At 45.0% G+C, this 21309-nt stretch overlaps 1 protein-coding gene, 1 long non-coding RNA gene and 1 other non-coding gene across 3 annotated transcripts; 1 reads left to right on the top strand and 2 right to left on the bottom strand.

Annotated features, from left to right (window-relative positions):
• Positions 1-378: 378 nt before the first annotated feature.
• Positions 379-4674, bottom strand: LOC124680665 (D-xylose-proton symporter-like 3, chloroplastic). The gene is made up of 13 exons (XM_047215728.1): positions 4550-4674; positions 3943-4021; positions 3763-3822; positions 3593-3659; positions 3375-3499; positions 3109-3210; positions 2611-2988; positions 2257-2304; positions 2053-2115; positions 1900-1980; positions 1250-1348; positions 1035-1172; positions 379-827 (listed from the first exon to the last, which is right to left on the bottom strand). Exons 1-13 carry the CDS (start codon positions 4672-4674, stop codon positions 693-695), a joined length of 1500 nt encoding a protein of 499 aa, XP_047071684.1. The 3' UTR covers positions 379-692.
• Positions 4675-6082: 1408 nt separating this feature from the next.
• On the top strand, positions 6083-7162 carry LOC124680663. Its single transcript, XR_006995548.1, has 3 exons — positions 6083-6293; positions 6431-6600; positions 6680-7162. It is a non-coding gene; the product is annotated as an uncharacterized LOC124680663 (long non-coding RNA).
• A 3064-nt stretch (positions 7163-10226) lies between these two features.
• Positions 10227-10387, bottom strand: LOC124680672. Its single transcript, XR_006995554.1, has one exon. It is a non-coding gene; the product is annotated as a U1 spliceosomal RNA (small nuclear RNA).
• Between the last annotated feature and the right edge of the window lie 10922 nt (positions 10388-21309).

The following is a 21309-nucleotide window of genomic DNA, read 5'->3' as shown; positions in this document are numbered from 1 at the left end:
GTATATTGTGTGTTTAATTTGCGTGGGTCAGATTAAACAAGACTAGGGGCGAACGCGTTACGCTCCGGTTAATAGCGACGTTGATCATGGCTCGTGTTTTGGCTGTCAGGTTACCTAGCAGAACAGGGAAACATGACTCGCATAAACAATCCCTAAGCCAGCACAGTACGTCGCTATACTATTGTGTTCACGGCGACCATACGTGGATGGCAAACCCTCCAGCGGCCCAGCTGATGTAACCCGCGAAGCGACGGGTGATTTAGCCGTGTCCTAATGGAATGGAATACGAGTGTTACAATGTTCAACCTCCATGAATTTTTGTGTCCTTTTAAAATGGTGACAGTGTATTTTGTTAAGTGCGATGTGGACGCAGCTGGATGGCGATTTGACTTTCCTTTTAACGATAGATATACATTTACATATATACTGTTAACAGCAACATCAGAGTTACACGCATGAACGAACATGAGGCCGTGTAAGCGTGGTCGTCACTAGTAGTAGAACTACAGATGCATGTACAGCTATATCAACTTACATACTACCTCCGTTCTAAAGTAAGTGTCACAACTTTGTCTAGATATTTTAATCGTAGATACATCCGTATTCAGATAAAGTTGCAACAATTATTTTAGTACGGAGGGACTACGTACACAAACAAAATCAGCATGAAGAGCTTTACACCGAGTGGGTTTTCACTTCAGGATCTTAGACTCGATATCCTCCAGGCTCAGCCCTTTGGTCTCTGGAACGATGAGGATGACAAACACAAGGGCGAGCACCGATATGGCTGCAAACAGAAGGAAGATGTTGGCTGGGCCAAGGTACCCCTGTAAACATAAAAAAGCCGGGTTATTTGGTTGGCGCACATGCTCGGTTTGTTCACACATCTGTCGGCTGCACACATTTTTCTATGGTTATGTAGGTTGTGCCATTACAGGGTCGAGATTAGCGCAAGAACAGGATACATGTAGAAACGGTTGTTCAGCAATTGACGAAAAAATAACTAAGGAGAACACAGTTTGTGTAGACTTTACCTGCAAGGGCGAGAAGGCAAATGTCACCAACGCATTTGAGCCAAAATTTGTAAGTACCGCCAGGCTGATTCCGCGTCCCCTTGTTCGGAGCGGGAAGATCTCAGAGACCATCAACCAGCTTATTGGACCAAACGACACCTGAAACGCAACAAAAACTAAGTGTCTTGTACTCACTTAGCACTCATAGACTCCCCCTACACAAGTAAAATACCAACCTGGTAAGAGCCAACGTATAGAAGCAAAGCACCAACAGCAACATAAGGGAAGCCATTCAGAATCTTGTAGTATGCTGCTAGAAGCAACAGTGCGATGGTCTGCATTTCCAGGTTGAGGAAGAAAGCATAAGGATTACTCATTCAGAACTAAAAGAAAACTAGAGAAAATGCATTCTGAACCTACTAATATCATGTATACAACTGTTCAAATGCCGGATGAAACTTACCGAAGTAACAAGGGTTTTTTAGAATCTAATCATAAATTGTAGATTTATGTTCATAATCTATCGTTCAGTATCTATGCTTAGTAGGAGTCAAATAGGTGGTGAGGACTGAGGACGGCACTTTCTGTTCCAAACCATATATACAGTACATAAAGGATTACATTCAGAACTAAGAAAGGAAACTAGAGAAAAGGCACTCCGAACCTACTAATATCATGTATACAGCTGTTCAGATGTCTGATGAAACTTACTGAAGTTACAAAGGTTTTTAACAATCTAAATCATAATGGTAGATTTATGTTCATAATCTATCGTTGAGTATCTATGCCTAGTAGGAGTCAAATAGGTGGTGAGGAGCGAGGACGGCGCTTTCTGTTCCAAATCATATAGCTTACACAAGACATAGAAAAGAGCAAAGTTACTCACAATTCCACTAACTCCTCCTATCAACAATGGCCGCCTTCCAAGATCATCGACTTTAAACACCGCAAAACCTGTCATTAGAAACTGCAAAACGGATAGAACTATTACATTTTATGCTCTATGGTGTACAGTAATGAGCTAGCTCCATAGTATTACCTTGAACAGCCCAATCAAAATCGACACTTTTGCAGCATCAGATGCAGCTGAAAACCCAGCAGTCTACAGAAGACAGACATAGATAACAAATTATATTGTATGCATCAAAGCAATGCAGCAATACGACAATCTATAATGCTCCTACTTCCATTTAGTTTAATATCAAAAGAACTAATTGAACAGCTCCAGGCAAAACTGAGGTACCTGAAGAATGGAGGTTGCGTAGTATAGAACACTTGGCTGGCCTGTTATCTGCCAGGTAAGAGTTCAGCACTTTAGCTTACTTGGTGTCATCAATAAGTTAAGTTCATATATTAATCAATATTATGAATGTTAGTAGGCCCAAAGTAGTTTGAGATTAATACACGAATAATTCTAGAATTTTTCATTATGGATTCAACCTCTCAAGCCAAAAGAAAACTTATTTTAGTTTAGGAGGTAGATGCAAAGGACCTTTGACTTCAGCTTAAAGGCACGGATAATTTCAAAATTATGAAAGGGTGGTCATATTTTAAATTTCGTTTATCTGCTTATTAGCAGGGCTGAAAGGACAAATACCTGTTGGAAGAGAACCAGTCCTCCTCCAATAGTGAAGGCCTTCAAGCTTGCTCCCTCGAATACTTGGAAAATGCTTCCTTCGGATTCCTGATCTGCATAGGCAGCCCTAATTGAGGCGAGATTATTTTCGACCTCATCTGTCAAAACCTTGTCACTTGCTGACGGGCCCTTCAGTCTTCTCAGGGCTTGTATTGCTTTCTTTTTGTTGTCTTCCACAGGACTTTTTCCTTGCACTGCCCTTAGAAGCAGCCATCTAGGTGAAGGTGGTAGAGTCCACATACCAAGAGCCATTATAGCTGCCAGCGGAGCACCAAAACCAAACATGTACCGCCATCCTCCTACAACATCAATTTCAAGGCTCCCTACGAGGTATCCAAACTGTAAAATGTTATATTAATAAATGGTCAGTTAGGCATTAAAACGTATACAGAGGTGTGATTATAACATCTGTAAGAGAGAACATAGTTTTTTTAAGGCAATGTAGGAGGAGAGAGTTACCAGTATTCCTAAGACAATGAACAGCTCTTTCAAGGATATCAATGTTCCACGTATTTGTGGAGGACAAGTCTCTGCAATATAAAGAGGAGCACCATGCATTGCCTGGCACAGAGCACCTCAGTGGCATAAAAATAAAGTTACAGAACAGGACTTATTTTTTATTTTTCCAGACTAAGGTTGATATTAGCATACTGAATATCTAACTACTGGTAAGTTCATGTGCAGATATTCATTTCAACCAAATAGTTGTGCTTGCAGCTACTCACCAAACCAATGCCAATTCCGTAAAGGAGACGACCTATGATCAGAACTACAAAATTAGGGGCAAATCCAGTGACCAAAGCACCAGAAATATATAATCCAGCTGCCGTTATCAATTCTACTCTTCTGCCTGCACCAAGATATGTAGTAGCAGTTATTTGGTTTTAACTTGAATGAATATGCATAGTAAGGAATATTGAAGTACTCTGTCGTTTCAAATCACCTAGAAAATCTGCAATGCGGTATGCGAGAATTGATCCACCAAGAGCACCATAAAGTGAACCACTCGCCTAAATAACAGGACAATAAAGCTCATTAAGCACAACAATGTTCTTGATTAGGGACGTGAAGAGAAAAAGCTTATAAAGCACAGGAATCTTCCAAAAGGCTTACCACAAGCCCTAGCTGCACGGAAGAGAGGTCGAACCAAGTGGTACCACTGAGAGTAGCAGACTGAAGAATGAGGAACCAACCGTGTGAGAGTGAGCGTCAGACATGGTCTGAAGCTCAAATCGATAAACCAAACAGAATTGCCATGACAAGAAATTGTGGAACAGCCAAACTGAGACTTACGTGCACAGATATGGTCGCTCCCGAAGTTGCTCCAATGTCATATCCGAAAAGGAGACCACCCAATGCAGGGAACACAAACCTAGATTCCGAGCATTGGCACATTAGTACTGGAAGCTCAACATGCTTGAGAATTGTGCCTCTACATATTTTATCTTAAAATTGATAAACCAGATAGAATTGCTACGACGAGTAACAATCGATTAAATCGAGATGCAACATAGTCTGTAGTCAAAATGATATGGAAACCTAACTATCCTAAACTATACTGTTCCATTTTTATGATGGCTTAAAGCAGAAGGATCATCATGGTTTTAGCATGGAAAAAAAAAATCCTGGCAGACTAATATATGGGCAGCATAACAGAACACAATGTCGAATTGTGCATTTCTTACAATGCATTATGCTTGTACTTATGCTACGGTAGAACGCTGATTCCACATGGCTATCCTACTCAACTAAAAGACGTATCGATGATACATTAACCTAGGTTCAATTCTCTCCAATTGGTTTGATAAATTGACGCGATCTGCAAGGTGGAATGGAGCCACAAATGCATTATCCCCAAGGCATGCCACCAACTGATTGGGCCAGCAACGGGCTTACGTACGGGAGGATGATGGCCGCCAGCGAGTAGTCCGCCGCCTCCGCGGCGGCGCCACCACCGGCGCCCGCCGAAGCCTCCTCGGCGCCGCCCTGCGCGTGCGTCCGCACCTGCACATCACCACCCCCCATCTCGTCAGAACCGCCGCGCACCCAGATGGTGGCGCCCCAGAATAGAAGGCGCGCGCATGGGATTCGCTATATTTGGGCGGTGAGGACTGGGGCCGTGCGCCGTACTCGGAGCCGACGGTGAGTGGCGGCCGCCCCGGGGTGGAGCAGCGGCTCGGCGTCCCGCCCTGGCGACGACACGTGGAAGGCGTCCATCCCCGCGGCGGCGCGGGCGTGAGTGTGGAGCCGATGGGGGCGGCGGCCGGGGTTAGAGGTGGGAGCGCGCGAGGTGGTGATGCGAACGGCGGAGGCGGCCGTAGCGAGTGGCGAGGGGAGGCAGATGCTGGACGCCATGGCCATTCTCTCCTTGGCTTAAGCTTGGCCGCAGGGGGGTTTGCAATCCGCATTATTAAATGTCCAAACAAATTTTTACCGCATTGATACTCAGTTCAAATAAAAAGAGATTTCATTTACTGGTGCTCAACATGGCCGAAATTTATACCTATATAAAAGCTGAACAGATTAGCGCACTCTAAAAGTTTGGGGTACTGTAGATGTGCTATTTATCCACTTCTTCCTCTGGTCATTGCCTAACACGTGGCTTTCCTTTTTTTTTTCTCCCATTGATTGCATAGTTAGTTATTTTGCCTCACTTTTTTCCCTGGGTGGACGGGCAACCGGCTACCGGTTGATGGCCTTCTCTTTTTACTCCGTGAATCACTCCCAGATATATCTCGTGTCTTCTGGTTGATTCGGTCAAAGAGGTAGCTGGTCAAAGCGGTGTTCACATCCCATAATCTCCATCAGCGAACAATTCAAGGGGTCGTTTTACCCCCATCTCTCTTCCTCCCATTACCGCCGCCCACGTCCTTCCCTATGGCCGGCGCCCTCTTCTCCCTCTCTAACCGCCGCTCAGAAACGTGATGGGATGGTCGTTAGCGTTCTGTCTTGCACGCTGGAGGGCTTCGATGGGTTGGCCGTTGGCTGCCATGGCCACGGCCTGATGCGTCACCATGTAGCACTGGGAGGAGCAGCGCTAGGGGCTTCGCTCCCACCGCTCATATGCTTCTGGCCGGTGCCCTCATCTCTCTCTCTGGTCGTCGTATACGTACCACTGAGGGTCGGACGCCCCCGGGCCGACCTCCTCTATGGCCGGCCAGAGGCCGGGTTGCGGACAAGGGCGACGGCGAGCTGGCCGCGGAGGATGAATGTACAGTGGAGAGCCGCAGGCGATCCGTATGCGCGGATGCCAGCGCCGCGGAGGAGAGTCGCTATCGGCGGCCAAAGGCGAGGGGCGTTACAACCTCTTCTTTCCTTCACTGGTACGTGGTGGTTCGGTTTGACTAGGACATTTTCCGATATGTGTCGAGGATTAGATCTTATTGGGTTCATTGATTTCTGTTTGCAGAAGCTTCTCCTGCTGTTGATTAATTTGATGACCACGATGTTCCTCTGGTCGTCTCTGGGTTGCGGGTCTCCATGCAAGCTCTCAGATTTTTTTGGTCATCCAAGGTCTGGAGCACCATATTGCCTGCTGCGTGTTAGGTCTCGGCGTCTAAGGCACATTTGTTACTAGAAGAGCCAATAGTCCCGCTGATAACTTATCAGTCAGTTGAGTTGAGGCAAGCTTTGTTCAACTGCAAGTAAGGAGATAGTGAGCCAAACTAGAGGCTGAGGCATTTCTACAAATTACTGGAGATACTGCAGCGGTGTTAGTCCAAAGTTTTGGGTATTGATACAGTGTTGAGAATTCCTTTTCTGTTGCTCGGTGAACGCGTAGGAGGAGCACCTCGAGCCAGAGATGGAGATGGAGGAGGGAGAAAAACAGGATGATATGGAGAGGTCAGGAGGATGGCGGCACCGAGGGCGACAGGCAGCACTAGGTGACGTCGGCAATGGGGATGCCTATTTTCTACTTTTGTGGCCAATCCTCAATCCCCTGTCTCTTCTGTAAGTTTAGTACCGACTGGTTACCTACACCTCAGCTTATTTATTTCTCGCTAATTGATTCTCCTTTGATTTTTCACAGATCTATTTCTGCTGTAACTGAATTCCTTATGTCTAAGCTGAATTTTTCACACTTCAGCTGTCCAGATGGATGTGTCCTTGCAGCAAGAAGTGTGGTATTATTATCACTGGGGAAATAGACATTCTCTGAATTTTGCTTGAGGTTTCCGATGGTTTATGGTGTTTCAGTTTAATAAGCGTGCTTCCATTGTCTGAACAAACCATGTCTTCCAAATAAAATGTTTTCATGGGAGCTTCATTATTAGTACCATGTGTTCCAAATAAAAGGTTTCCATGAGAGCTTCATTATTAGCAAGCTAAATTAGGATGAGCTTTTGTCAACCGTAGGTATTACTGTAAGATTGAAGTGGACAAATGGAGGGTACCGAAGATGGACCTATAACTAGGAGGCTCTTCCAGTTCTGCCATGGAACGGATGGGTCGGAGCACGCACCCTCCAAGGTGCATAGCTACAGACGGACAAGGAGCACAAGCACTTTAAAAGGTGTGAATATCATGCAGATTCAGTTCGAGTTTGTACAATTTAATATGTGCATACCTCATAGTGCATAACTTAGTTTGTTGTTTCTGCAAGAGCAGTGGCTCTTAGTCTCAAGACTGAGATTGAATTTGCTCAACATAGGACATAATTAGTATCACTTATGCTTTACATGATAGCGTACGTCTGCCTTCATGTTTTAGTTTCACAAAACATTGGCCAGGCTCCCCAATCTTCTTATCATGCACTTGATTCTTTATATATATATCTTATTTTGAGACGGTGGGTGTTGTGTCATCTACTATTTAGCTTGATCTAAGCAATGTAGTGTGTGTATGCACAGGCTCCATAGTTTTTTCTTTTCAATTTCTGTGTGAAATTGATGCATTTGTGTTTAGCTAGATAAATAATTTCAAGTTTGGAGCTTTGAGCGAGACTTGATACAGCCTACAGTTCGGGCGAAGGTCTCTTTGATAGAGCCAAGATATATACTCTTTTATACATTGATTAGAAAAAAATGGAACTATAGGCCCTCTAGATGCTCTAATACGATCTAACTGTTTACCCACTTTTGTTAAAACGCACATCCTGAACGCTGACCACATAGTGCTAATTGCAGGACATGCATGGTGTTCAGGCGCTTAACTCAAAGAAACTACAGCCGATGGAGTAATTTCTAGGTTTACAACATGCCTATGAGAAATTGAAATCTCGAGTCGCTTAATGCACTTAGTTTACATAGATGAGGCACGTGGCCAATGTTAAGTTTTGTGTACATTTCTAAGAAATGCCTAGGAACTACCTTCTCTGAATGTCTGATGGGTGCTCTGTATTCTGCTACGTATCTGGGATGGACAAATGTATAAAAAAAACTTAGCTTTTCTGTTTCCTCTTTTTAATGCTGCTTTCCCTCGCTATTGAAAATACATGTGATGGAATCTATGTTATTCTCTAGTTACCAGTTACGATACTAACAAATACTTTAACTAGAATGAGCAAACTGACAATATTTTAGAATTATAGCTGGTTTCTCCTTCTCACCTTTCCACTCTGATTTCCTCAGCACCATGATTTTCATTGAAATCTACGCAATCACTATAACAAATTGAGCCAGTGCTTTCGACACCCTACAGAGATAGGGAACATACCAACGGGCAACGGCTGACGGCTGAATCCATGCTCCCTCTTCCCCATCCTCATGCGGCTGTAACTCCCCGCTTCTCTTTTCCCGACGCACGCTCCAGCACAAATCAACTCTAGCACCAGTTGGCATGCAGAGCTGCTCCGCCACCTTCCACCCTACAACGGCACCCGCAAGATGAACGGCGAGCTTGCCGCGGAGAGTCCAGATCCGGCACTGTTGCAGCGGCGGCACCAACGTTCAAGACCAGGCCAACATAGAGGATGCTGCACAGCAACCCAGTAGCCGACCGCTGCCACTTTGGTCGCCGGTGCCGCCTCCTACGCCTCCCGCACGAGGAATTGGCACCATTTTCCTTTTACTGGAGTACCCAATTTCCTTTTCTCTTCTTCTTTATCCTATTTTCACCTCTTCTTTTGTCTGAAACAGCAAATGCTACTAGAGTTAGCTCTACCTACGTGTGGGCCTTTGCTGCCGCGGCCCGTCTAGATAGCCATCACACATGCCACCAAGCTAATCCATCAGTGAAACCGCCTACTAAGATAAAACAATACTATCAATTAATCCATTAATACTTTTTTTGTGAAAAGAACCCTAGCATTAAGAGAAGCATCGAACAGTACAAAGCATCTCAACAAAAAAGAAAATTACATCGAAATTCTTGAGATGCCCTTCGTCTTCAAACTCCAGATCGTCTCGACGGTGCGCCGCCGCTGCCGCTCCTCCCAGAACCGGCCTGATGTTGTTGGTGGCGGACAGGAAATCGCCAAACGGCTCAAGAAGACCGCATCCCTTCTAGAGACAAAGAAAAAGGAATAACTGGGATGAAGCTCCATGGCGATCCAGAGAACCCCCTGCTAGAAGAACTCCTTGAGAACCACACCACTCCCACAAGCTTCTCGATGTTGCCACCGAGATGGGACTGAAGCCGGGAAGATTTTATTGGAGAAGATGCTACCGCTACCATCTGAGCGCCGCCCTACCAAACCTTGACCCTAAAACTGGAAAAACGGAGCTCTCCCGCCGACGGGAGCCGAGATCCACCCCGACTCCATGACCCCAAAGGCCACTAAATTGGAGCAGATCGGTAGCGCCGACTGGAGGCAGACGAGAAGAGTTGATCGCCTCTTGATCTCCTCGGGATAGAGGCATACCTGCAAAGACTCCCCTTCTACCAATCCATTAATACTTCTTAAAAAAATTAATCCATTAATCGCATCGCTCATCAAAACCATAGACCATGACACACATCAGAGGCAATCAACAAAACTTCCATATCCCAAACCTGAAAATGACTATTAGAAGGAATCTCAAGGTATAAAGCTTAGAGATAGTCCATCAAACAAACAACAACAATAACAACTGAAAATAAAGCAACCGTGCAACACTACAAGCTTTAGAACATATATCGAAAGCAAAAGTCACAACAATATACAATTGCACCTCACGGACTCTCTGTGCTTAGGTTGCGCATGAATATTAATCATGCATTATCAAAATAGGAGCAGGCTGGTTCCAAAAATATGCACAATGGTTCTTGACGTGGGTGGTGGAGAGGTGCTCATGGATACACAAGAAGGGGAGGCTACCCCACCTTAGATTTCTTTGCCACCCGATATGGCTTTGCAGGTACAACAGTGCGAGTGTTTCATTCTACGTCCACTACCTCTTTATTTTGATCTTTACATAGCCATAGTTTAGCCACGACACTTTATGAACTGTAAAATGTCGCTAACTAATTACACAAGCATGCTAAATATACTTCCACTAAATCTTTCACACTTCTACCAACCATAACACATCATTTTCACCACCTCAACAGACGTAGCACCACAGGCGCGGCTATGCCTCCTAGTTAAAACGACAAAATTGAACGGAGGTCCTTGCAAAAGAATCAGCCAGGGACCAAAATTTAATTTTGAAGAATTGGCAGGGGCCGCGCGGACGCGTACCCCCTCTACCACAAATTACGACGTCCACTCTCCCACTTGGGGAGATGGTAAACCAACGCGCCCACCAAGTGCAATGTGGGCCACTAGCCTAGGCCACGAGGCTTCTTGATCCCCCGTCGACCCCGTCCAGGTAAGTATGGAACAACGGAGCACCTGGACCTCCTCTTATAGGATGCTCTCTCGTGCTACTCTTCTCGGCTGGGCGAGGTGGGACTAAACAGCCGAAGCGCAGCAGCCGCGTGCGGGACAGGAGAGCTCTCGTACGCTAGATGGGCTCACGTTTGTACAATCTGGTTGGGCCTTCGCAAATTACCAGCGACGTACGTGGGCCTTACGAGCTGCGATAGCTATGCCAATCTTGCTGAGGTATTTTTCAAAGTCCCATTATCTCCTGTATAGTACGACTTATTGCAGTGTCTCCTCTCCTCTCTAACAGAAAACAAGTTTACCTTTTCTTTCTTCTAAAATATTTTTGGGGTAAGAGAGAGCATCTCGTGGATGCGCGTAGGTCTAACGAGTTTTTGGGGGTACCACAGATGATCACTCAACATGTAATTACAAGAATTATCTTTTTATGAAACGGAATTACAAGAAATATGAAGAAGCCTGTGGATATCCCGTGGGAAAAAAAGACTTGTGGATACACATCGGCGATCGAAGCTGCTAAAGCTTGGAATGCATTCTCTATTTCTCCACCTAGCTAACAGATCCCAAGAATGAGCAACCCGTTTGATGGCTGAAAGTTTCTGATCATGAGAGCATATTGATCGAACGGTGTAGGTATAAAAACCTGTCATATACTTTTTCGTTTCAAGTAGCTTCATCGGCAGTTTATCCTACTTCTTCGTCTCCGGGACGGATGTAGTCTTTTCGACTCCGTTCGATGACTTCCTGTCCGCAACCAACAACGCTAGGCTGACTCAGGGAGGAGCGGCAGTGGCGGCGCGCTATCGACACGGTTTGGAAGTTGAAGATGAAGTGCTTCTCAAGGATCTCGTTGTAATTTTTTTTTTGACTGCTTTGTAATGTTCGATGTTTCTTTTAATGTCAGTATCCTATTCGAAAAAAAAACCTATCATATACACCACTTTGGGCAAAAAAAAAAGCTAGATCATCTTGTAAAAAGAGTGGTCTCACCAGGTGTATAATTTGCAACTTGTGGTGTATATTTGCACCACTTGGAGAGGTGGTGTAAAATCCGGTTCCATCTCCAACAACCGATTTAGGCATTTTCTGCCTCCCTCCCGCACGCGCATGTCGGCCTCGCAACTCGCCAATCGGCCGCCGCAGACGCCTCCCCGCCACCTGCCTAGGCCTGCCACACCTCGCCGAGGCCGGCCTCATGCCCTCCGCCCTGCATCTGGCCGCCACCTTCCCGCAAGCCGCATCCACGATTCCGGCCTCCCTCCATTGTGCCTCGCCCGCCGCCCATCGGACCTCCTCCTCGACTGCGAGTCTCGCCGTGCTCTATCGACCCTCCTCCCGCCCTCCGCTCGCGCACCGCCCGCCGACCCTCCTCCTCGCCTCGCCAGGCTCACCACCCTCGGCCGGCCCTCCACCCGCCCTCTGTCGGCCTCTCAATGAGGGTGTTCGACGGTTCATTTTTTACCTTAATTATTTTTTGTGATATTTTTGTGTGAAAGAACATATCTCCTTAAGTGGTTTTGGTGTTGATGACAACCCTTGTATTTAACTAATAATTTGTATAAGAATTGTAGGATTTTAGCAATGATAATAATTGCCCAAAAGTTTGAAGAGCTTCAGGATGTTATAGTTGGGTAATGCAATGTTCTTCACTTGGGTGAAAGGATGGAAGAAGAAATGGAAAGAAAAGAAGCAAAGAAAAGAAAGGGAGAAGAAAAAGGAATAAGGAAAGAGGAGGGAGCCAGGGGCCGGAGGTACCACCGGGCACGGCCGGTACCACCGCCGGGCCTCCACCGGAACCACCGACTGCGGTACCGCACCTGGTACCTGATGGCGTGTATTTCACACGTTCGTTGGGGAACCCCAAGAGGAAGGTATGATGCGCACAGCAGCAAGTTTTCCCTCAGAAAGAAACCAAGGTTTATCGAACCAGGAGGAGCCAAGAAGCACGTTGAAGGTTGATGGCGGCGGGATGTAGTGCGGCGCAACACCAGGGATTCCGGCGCCAACGTGGAACCCGCACAACACAACCAAAGTACTTTGCCCCAACGAAACAGGTGAGGTTGTCAATCTCACCGGCTTGCTGTAACAAAGGATTAACCGAATTGTGTGGAAGATGATTGTTTGCAGAGAAAACAGTAAAAACAAGTATTGCAGCAGATTTGTATTTCAAGTATTAAAAGAATGGACCGGGGTCCACAGTTCACTAGAGGTGTCTCTCCCATAAGATAAAAGCATGTTGGGTGAACAAATTACAGTCGGGCAATTGACAAATAGAGAGGGCATAACAATGCACATACATGTCATGATAAGTATAGTGAGATTTAATTGGGCATTACGACAAAGTACATAGACCGCCATCCAACCGCATCTATGCCTAAAAAGTCCACCTTCGAGTTATCGTCCGAACCCCTCCAAGCATTAAGTTGCTAACAATGCAGACAATTGCATTAAGTATGGTGCGTAATGTAATCAACAACTACATCCTCGGACATAGCGCCAATGTTTTATCCCTAGTGGCAACAAGCACAAGCACAACCTTAGAACTTTCTGTCACTGTCCCAGGTGTCAATGCAGGCATGAACCCACTATCGAGCATAAATACTCCCTCTTGGAGTTAAGAGCAAAAACTTGGCCAGAGCCTCTACTAATAACGGAGAGCATGCAAGATCATAAACAACACATGTATAATAACTTGATAATTAACATGACATGGTATTCTCTATCCATCGGATCCCGACAAACACAACATATAGAATTACAGATAGATGATCTTGATCATGTTAGGCAGCTCACAAGATCCAACAATGAAGCACAATGAGGAGAAGACAACCATCTAGCTACCGCTATGGACCCATAGTCCAGGGGTGAACTACTCACTCATCACTCCGGAGGCGACCATGGCGGTGTAGAGTCCTCCGGGAGATGAATCCCCTCTCCGGCAGGGTGCCGGAGGAGATCTCCGTAATCCCCCGAGATGGGATTGGCGGCGGCGTCTCTCGGAAGGTTTTCCGTATCGTGGTTTTTCGCCTCGGGGTTTCGCGACGGAGGCTTTAAGTAGGCGGAAGGGCAGAGTCGGAGGGCCGACGAGGGCCCACACCATAGGGCGGCGCGGGCCCCCTTGGCCGCGCCGCCTTGTGGTGTCGCCACCTCGTGGCCCCACTTCGTATGCTCTTCGGTCTTCCGGAAGGTTCGTGGCAAAATAGGACCCCGGGTCTTGATTTCGTCCAATTCCGAGAATATTTCGTTACTAGGATTTCGAAACCAAAAACAGCGTAAAACAAGAATCGGCACTTCGGCATCTTGTTAATAGGTTAGTTCCAGAAAATGCACGAATATGACATAAAGTGTGCATAAAACATGTAGGTATCATCAATAATATGGCATGGAACATAAGAAATTATCGATACGTCGGAGACGTATCAGTACCGCTAAAGAGCCCTTACTTATAGTGTTGGTTCCAGGGTGTTGGGTGTCCGGCCGGTACCGAGTATGGAGGTACCGCTCCGGCTCGGCCGGTGGTACCGCCCGGGATCGGCCGGAGGTACCGGTCCCCCTCTCTCCCGCGCGACAGCCCATCCACTTCGTAGCTACGTCGACCAGGGGCATGGGGCCGGTAGTGCCGGCCCAACCTGGCCGGTACTACCGGCCATAAGAACTCCAACGCTAGGATCCTCCACAGGGGTATAAAACCCCCTTCTTCCCCAATGGAGTCAACTCTTCAAGCCCATCTCAAGAAACTCCATTGCTAGAGCTCAAATTTCCTAGATATCTCTACTCCCCCACTCAAACTTCACCATACTTGAGGATTTGGTAGAGGAGACCTAGATCTATACTTCCACCAAAGGAATTTGTGTTTCATCAACATTCTTAGTGGATCTTTGTGAGGTGACCTCGAAGCTTCTCTTCGTGTAAAGCTTCGTGGTTACATCTTGGGAGCCTCCAATTCGGTTGTGGATGAGTGCCCCAAGCTTTGTGTAAAGGTGCCGGTTGCGACCTCAAGGCAACCGCTTAGTGGAGCGTGAGCTAAGCCTTTGTGGCATTGCTCACCGGAGAATAGGGTGAGCCTTCGTGGCGTTGGTTGTCCTTGGTGGCATCACACCCCTTCAAACCTAGACGTGCTTCCCTTTACAAGGAAGGAACTACATGAATCAAACCCTCGCCTCTCCGCGTGCTCCACATTGGTTACCTCTATCCTCTTACCATACTTTACTACTTGTACCTTGTATTGTGTATTATCGCTTGCATCTTGTCATATAGGTAAATTCATATAGTTGCATATCTAAAGAATTTACCTTTGTGTCAAGACTAAATTGAAGAAGAATTAAAATTTGAGGTAACACCTATTGTCGAGGGTGCTCCTCGGCAATGCCCTCCGATTGGGGCTTAGGGTTGATGGAATCCTCTAAGCTGACACGAGACATCGGTTCACAGACAAGCGGGGAGAGCGATTTACCCAGGTTCGGGGACCTCGATGAGGTAAAACCCTTACGTCCTGCCTGTCTGATCTTGATTATGAGAATATTGGGTTACAATGGGGTGCCGAAGGGTTCGGCTGAGATCTCGTCGAGAGGCTAAGTGCTGCGGTGACCTAGCTCTAAACTTCTGGTGGCTAAGATTGCTAAGATTGATCGTGTGTCCCTCGGCAGCCCCTCTCCTGGCCTTTATATAGGAGGCCAGGTCTCAAGAGGTCTAACCGAGTACGACTAGGTTTACAGTAGTCCTAGCTCTAAACTTTCTTTGTTCGGCTCCTTCCTTGTCTTGTCCGCCAAGGAATCTTCAGCTGCGCCATCCAAGTGGCCCGCCTTGCCATCGTGTACCTTCATGGGCCTCCAATTAGACCGTATAGGGTAGGGCAATGTCGGTTACCCGAAGGGTAATGCCCACGTCACCTATTCACCCCCCCTCTAGGTGTCATACGATTTTTTCACCTGTCCCCTCTCACTCTCGCCCGTTCTCTCTCCTCTCTCCACTGGCGGTTGTACTACCACCGGTAGATCGAAGACCACAACGACCAGGACTGAAGAGCCAGCTTTCAGGGACCACCATTTTCCTCGCGTGCACGGATGACCCCCCCCCCTTCTTCGGTTCAAACTCTACTTGCCATCAAGGACATCCATAGCGGTAAGACCCGAATCCAAGCTTTTAGGCTTCAATGTTCATAGATTTGTGGTTCTGGGATGTTCGATGTAGGCTTATTTCGCGCATCGATTCTTGATCTGTGTACTTAACAACTATATTGGGTTGTTCTTCCTTTTGTAGCATGAATAGTGTCTTCCAATCGGTAGAACGGTGTTTTTGTACATGGTTTTTGCAGCAATTATCTTGCCGTTAAGGCCAAATCTAGTTTTTAAGTTCATTTGTAGTCAGATTGGGGGCTTACTGTTCATACCGATGATTAGACGCTAGTGCTAAGCAAATGGATGTTTTCTCAGAACCTAGTGCCATGATCGAAGTCCATTGTATGATCATGCAATAGGTTCTGATCAAACATCTCATCCACTTGCACGTGCTATGTTTTATGAGGCCTGACTATACATGTTCCAGCCGATGATTTTATGTTAGTACTAAACCCTAGTTTGTTCAGAACCGAGCCCAAGATGAATTGGATGATTTGAAAATTCGGGTAGCTATGTTGAAGAATGTACAGAAACGCAACCACAAGTATTGAGGGCTAGGAAGGAGGGGCGGAAGGGAGAAAGAGAGACATTGAGGGAAGAAAATGAGGCTCTTAAGATAAGAAAAGTTAGAGTATGCCGTGTTTGATCTTCTAAAACTGGGTTTTTTAAACAAGGATATGTTGAAGAGGATTAGGACAATTTGTGTTGAGTGGTGAAATATACGTTGGCATGTAATGTATGATAATTGCGCTTTGTTTGAACTGTCAACCTTCTTTCTGTGCGATCTGTTGTATGATGCCAACTAGTATGAGATCACTAGTATTTATGTTCGTTCCAATTTAACTTCAGTGTTTTGGCCTATGATTGAAATCAGGAACACATTGTTAGCTAGGAATGATCTGCGACCTTGGGGCTTGCAACACACATATATCTTGCATGCTCCTTGGTCGCAGGGCATTTCTTAGCTCATGGATGCATTGTAAGTATGAGGTCTACCATATTTTTGACTAGTGATATGATGTGTCAACTAAATGACACCATAATTGATGCTATCCAACCTTGTACAAGGCACATAGACTCCTCCTTGTGCCTTGTGCTTAGTTGAATATCATCAATTGTGGTGTTCAATGATTTGAGACCTTATAGTTTATCTTCCATCATGCTTCTTCTATGGCCAATGATTTGTTATGTGCCACAATGAGAGGCAAGGGGTTGTCAATAAACCTAGTCTTATGTGTAACAAGGTTGCTTGTTGATGGCGTGTATTTCACACGTTCGTTGGGCAACCCCAAGAGGAAGGTATGATGCGCACAACAGCAAGTTTTCCCTCAGAAAGAAACCAAGGTTTATCGAACCAGGAGGAGCCAAGAAGCACGTTGAAGGTTGATGGCGGCGGGATGTAGTGCGGCGCAACACCAGAGATTCCGGCGCCAACGTGGAACCCGCACAACACAACCAAAGTACTTTGCCCCAACGAAACAAGTGAGGTTGTCAATCTCACCGGCTTGCCGTAACAAAGGATTAACCGTATTGTGTGGAAGATGATTGTTTGCGAGAGAAAACAGTAAAAACAAGTATTGCAAGCAGATTTGTATTTCAAGTATTAAAAGAATGGACCGGGGTCCACAGCTCACTAGAGGTGTCTCTCCCATAAGATAAAAGCATGTTGGGTGAACAAATTACAGTCGGGCAATTGACAAATAGAGAGGGCATAACAATGCACATACATGACATGATAAGTATAGTGAGATTTAATTGGGCATTACGACAAAGTACATAGACCGCCATCCAACCGCATCTATGCCTAAAAAGTCCACCTTCAGAGTTATCATCCGAACCCCTCCAAGCATTAAGTTGCAAAGCAACAGACAATTGCATTAAGTATGGTGCGTAATGTAATCAACAACTACATCCTCTGACATAGCGCCAATGTTTTATCCCTAGTGGCAACAAGACAACACAACCTTAGAACTTTCTCGTCACCGTCCTGGTGTCAATGCAGGCATGAACCCACTATCGAGCATAAGTACTCCCTCTTGGAGTTAAAAGTAAAAACTTGGCCAGAGCCTCTACTAGAAACGGAGAGCATGCAAGATCATAAACAACACATGTATAATAACTTGATAATTAACATGACATGGTATTCTCTATCCATCGGATCCCGACAAACACAACATATAGAATTACAGATAGATGATCTTGATCATGTTAGGCAGCTCACAAGATCCAACAATGAAGCACAATGAGGAGAAGACAACCATCTAGCTACCGCTATGGACCCATAGTCCAGGGGTGAACTACTCACTCATCACTCCGGAGGCGACCATGGCGGTGTAGAGTCCTCCGGGAGATGAATCCCCTCTCCGGCAGGGTGCCGGAGGAGATCTCCGTAATCCCCCGAGATGGGATCGGCGGCGGCGTCTCGCAAGGTTTTCCGTATCGTGGTTTTTCGCATCGTGGGTTTCGCGACGGAGGCTTTAAGTAGGCGGAAGGGCAGCAGTCGGGGGCCGACGAGGGGGCCACACCATAGGGCGGCGCGGGCCCCCCTGGGCCGCGCCGGCCTATGGTGTCGCCACCTCGTGGCCCCACTTCGTGTGTTCTTCGGTCTTCTGGAAGCTCCGTGGAAAAATAGGACCCTGGGTCTTCGTTTCGTCCAATTCCGAGAATATTTCGTTACTAGGATTTCTGAAACCAAAAACAGCAGAAAACAGGAACGGCACTTCGGCATCTTGTTAATAGGTTAGTTCCGTAAAATGCACGAATATGACATAAAGTGTGCATAAAACATGTAGGTATCATCAATAATATGGCATAGAACATAAGAAATTATCGATACGTCGGAGACGTATCAAGCATCCCCAAGCTTAGTTCTCGCTCGTCCCGAGCAGGTAAAACGATAACAAAGATAATTTCGAAGTGATATGCCATCATAACCTTGATCATACTATTTGTAAACATATGTAGTGGATGCAGCGATCAAAACAATGGTGATGACATGAGTAAACAAGTGAATCATATAGCAAAGACTTTTCATGAATAGTACTTCAAGACAAGTATTAATAAGTCTTGCATAAGAGTTAACTCATAAAGCAATAAATCAAAGTAAAGGCATTGAAGCAACACAAAGGAAGATTAAGTTTCAGCGGTTGCTTTCAACTTGTAACATGTATATCTCATGGATAATTGTCAACATAGAGTAATATAACAAGTACAATATGCAAGTATGTAGGAATCAATGCACAGTTCACACAAGTGTTTGCTTCTTGAGGTGGAGAGAAATAGGTGAACCGACTCAACATAAAAGTAAAGAGAATGGTCCTTCAAAGAGGAAAGCATCGATTGCTATATTTGTGCTAGAGCTTTTATTTTGAAAACATGAAACAATTTTGTCAACGGTAGTAATAAAGCATATGAGTTATGTACATTATATCTTACAAGTTGCAAGTCTCATGCATAGTATACTAATAGTGCCCGCACCTTGTCCTAATTAACTTGGACTACCGGATCTTTGCAATGCACATGTTTTGACCAAGTGTCACAATGGGGTACCTCCATGCCGCCTGTACAAAGGTCTAAGGAGAAAGCTCGCATTTTGGATTTCTCGCTTTTGATTATTCTCAACTTAGACATCCATACCGGGACAACATGGACAACAGATAATGGACTCCTCTTTAATGCATAAGCATGTGGCAACAATTATTATTCTCATATGAGATTTGAGGATATGTGTCCAAACTGAAACTTCCACCATGAATCATGGCTTTAGTTAGCGGCCCAAAGTTCTTCTCTAACAATATGCATGCTCCAACCATGAAGGTGGTAGATCTCTCTTGCTTCGTACAAGACGGACATGCATAGCAACTCACATGATATCCAACAAAGAATAGTTGATGGCGTCCCCGTAAACATGGTTATCGCTCAACAAGCAACTTAATAAGAGATAAAGTGCATAAGTACATATTCAATACCACAATAGTTTTTAAGCTATTTGTCCCATGAGCTATATATTGCAAAGGTGAATGATGGAATTTTAAAGGTAGCACTCAAGCAATTTACTTTGGAATGGCGGATAAATACCATGTAGTAGGTAGGTATGGTGGACACAAATGGCATAGTGGTTGGCTCAAGGATTTTGGATGCATGAGAAGTATTCCCTCTCGATACAAGGTTTAGGCTAGCAAGGTTATTTGAAACAAACACAAGGATGAACGGTACAGCAAAACTCACATAAAAGACATATGGTAAACATTATAAGACTCCATACCGTCTTCCTTGTTGTTCAAAACTCAATACTAGATGTTATCTAGACTCTAGAGAAACCAAATATGCAAACCAAATTAGCAAGCTCTAAGTATTTCTTCATTAATGGGTGCAAAGTATATGATGCAAGAGCTTAAACATGAGCACAACAATTGCCAAGTATCAAATTATCCAAGACATTTTAGAGTTACTACATGTAGCATTTTCCAATTCCAACCATATAACAATTTAACGAAGATGAAACTTCGCCATGAATACTATGAGTAGAGCCTAAGGACATATTTGTCCATATGCAACAGCGGAGCGTGTCTCTCTCCCATAAAGTGAATGCTAGGATCCATTTTATTCAAACAAAACAAAAAAACAAAAACAAACCGACGCTCCAAGCAAAGTACATAAGATGTGGCCGAATAAAAATATAGTTTCAGGGGAGGAACCCGATAATGTTGTCGATGAAGAAGGGGATGCCTTGGGCATCCCCAAGCTTAGACGCTTGAGTCTTCTTAATATATGCAGGGGTGAACCACCGGGGCATCCCCAAGCTTAGAGCTTTCACTCTCCTTGATCATATTGCATCATACTCCTCTCTTGATCCTTGAAAACTTCCTCCACACCAAACTCGAAACAACTCATTAGAGGGTTAGTGCATAATAAAAATTCACATGTTCAGAGGTGACACAATCATTCTTAACACTTCTGGACATTGCATAAAGCTACTGGACATTAATGGATCAAAGAAATTCATCCAACATAGCAAAAGAGGCAATGCGAAATAAAAGACAGAATCTGTCAAAACAGAACAGTCCGTAAAGATGGATTTTATTAGGCCACCAGACTTGCTCAAACGAAAATGCTCAAATTGAATGAAAGTTGCGTACATATCTGAGGATCATGCTCGTAAATTGGCGTAATTTTCTGAGCTACCTACAGGGAGATAGACCCAGATTCGTGACAAGCAAAGAAATCTGGAACTGCGCAAGTAATCCAAATCTAGTACTTACTTTTCTATCAAAGACTTTACTTGGCACAACAAAACATCAAAACTAAGATAAGGAGAGGTTGCTACAGTAGTAAACAACTTCCAAGACACAAATATAAAACAAAAATACTGGAGTAAAAACATGGGTTGTCTCCCATAAGCGCTTTTCTTTAACGCCTTTCAGCCTAGGCGCGAAAGTGTATCTCAAGTAACATCAAGAGATGAAGCATCAACATCATAATTTGTTCTAATGATAGAATCATAAGGTAACTTCATTCTCTTTCTAGGGAAGTGTTCCATACCTTTCTTGAGAGGAAATTGATATTTAATATTACCTTCCTTCATATCAATAGTAGCACCAACGGTTCGAAGAAAAGGTCTTCCCAATATAATGGGGCAAGATGCATTGCATTCAATATCCAAGACAACAAAATCAACGGGGACAAGGTTATTGTTAACCATAATATGAACATTATCAACTTTCCCCAAAGGTTTCTTTTTAGCATTATCAGCGAGATTAACATCCAAATAACAATTTTTCAATGGTGGCAAGTCAA

The sequence above is a fragment of the Lolium rigidum genome, unplaced genomic scaffold (assembly GCF_022539505.1).
Source record: "Lolium rigidum isolate FL_2022 unplaced genomic scaffold, APGP_CSIRO_Lrig_0.1 contig_24245_1, whole genome shotgun sequence".
NCBI classification, from domain to species: Eukaryota; Viridiplantae; Streptophyta; class Magnoliopsida; order Poales; family Poaceae; genus Lolium; species Lolium rigidum.
This window is presented reverse-complemented; position numbering and strand designations above follow the sequence as displayed.

Coding starts and splice junctions, on each gene's coding strand:
- LOC124680665 (XM_047215728.1), bottom strand. CDS start 4,674: ATGGGGGGTGGTGATGTGCAGGTGCGGACGCACGCGCAGGGCGGCGCC. Junction 3,823..3,942: donor GAGCGACCATATCTGTGCAC/GTAAGTCTCAGT, acceptor CTCATTCTTCAG/TCTGCTACTCTCAGTGGTAC. Junction 828..1,034: donor TTGCCTTCTCGCCCTTGCAG/GTAAAGTCTACA, acceptor TTATGTTTACAG/GGGTACCTTGGCCCAGCCAA.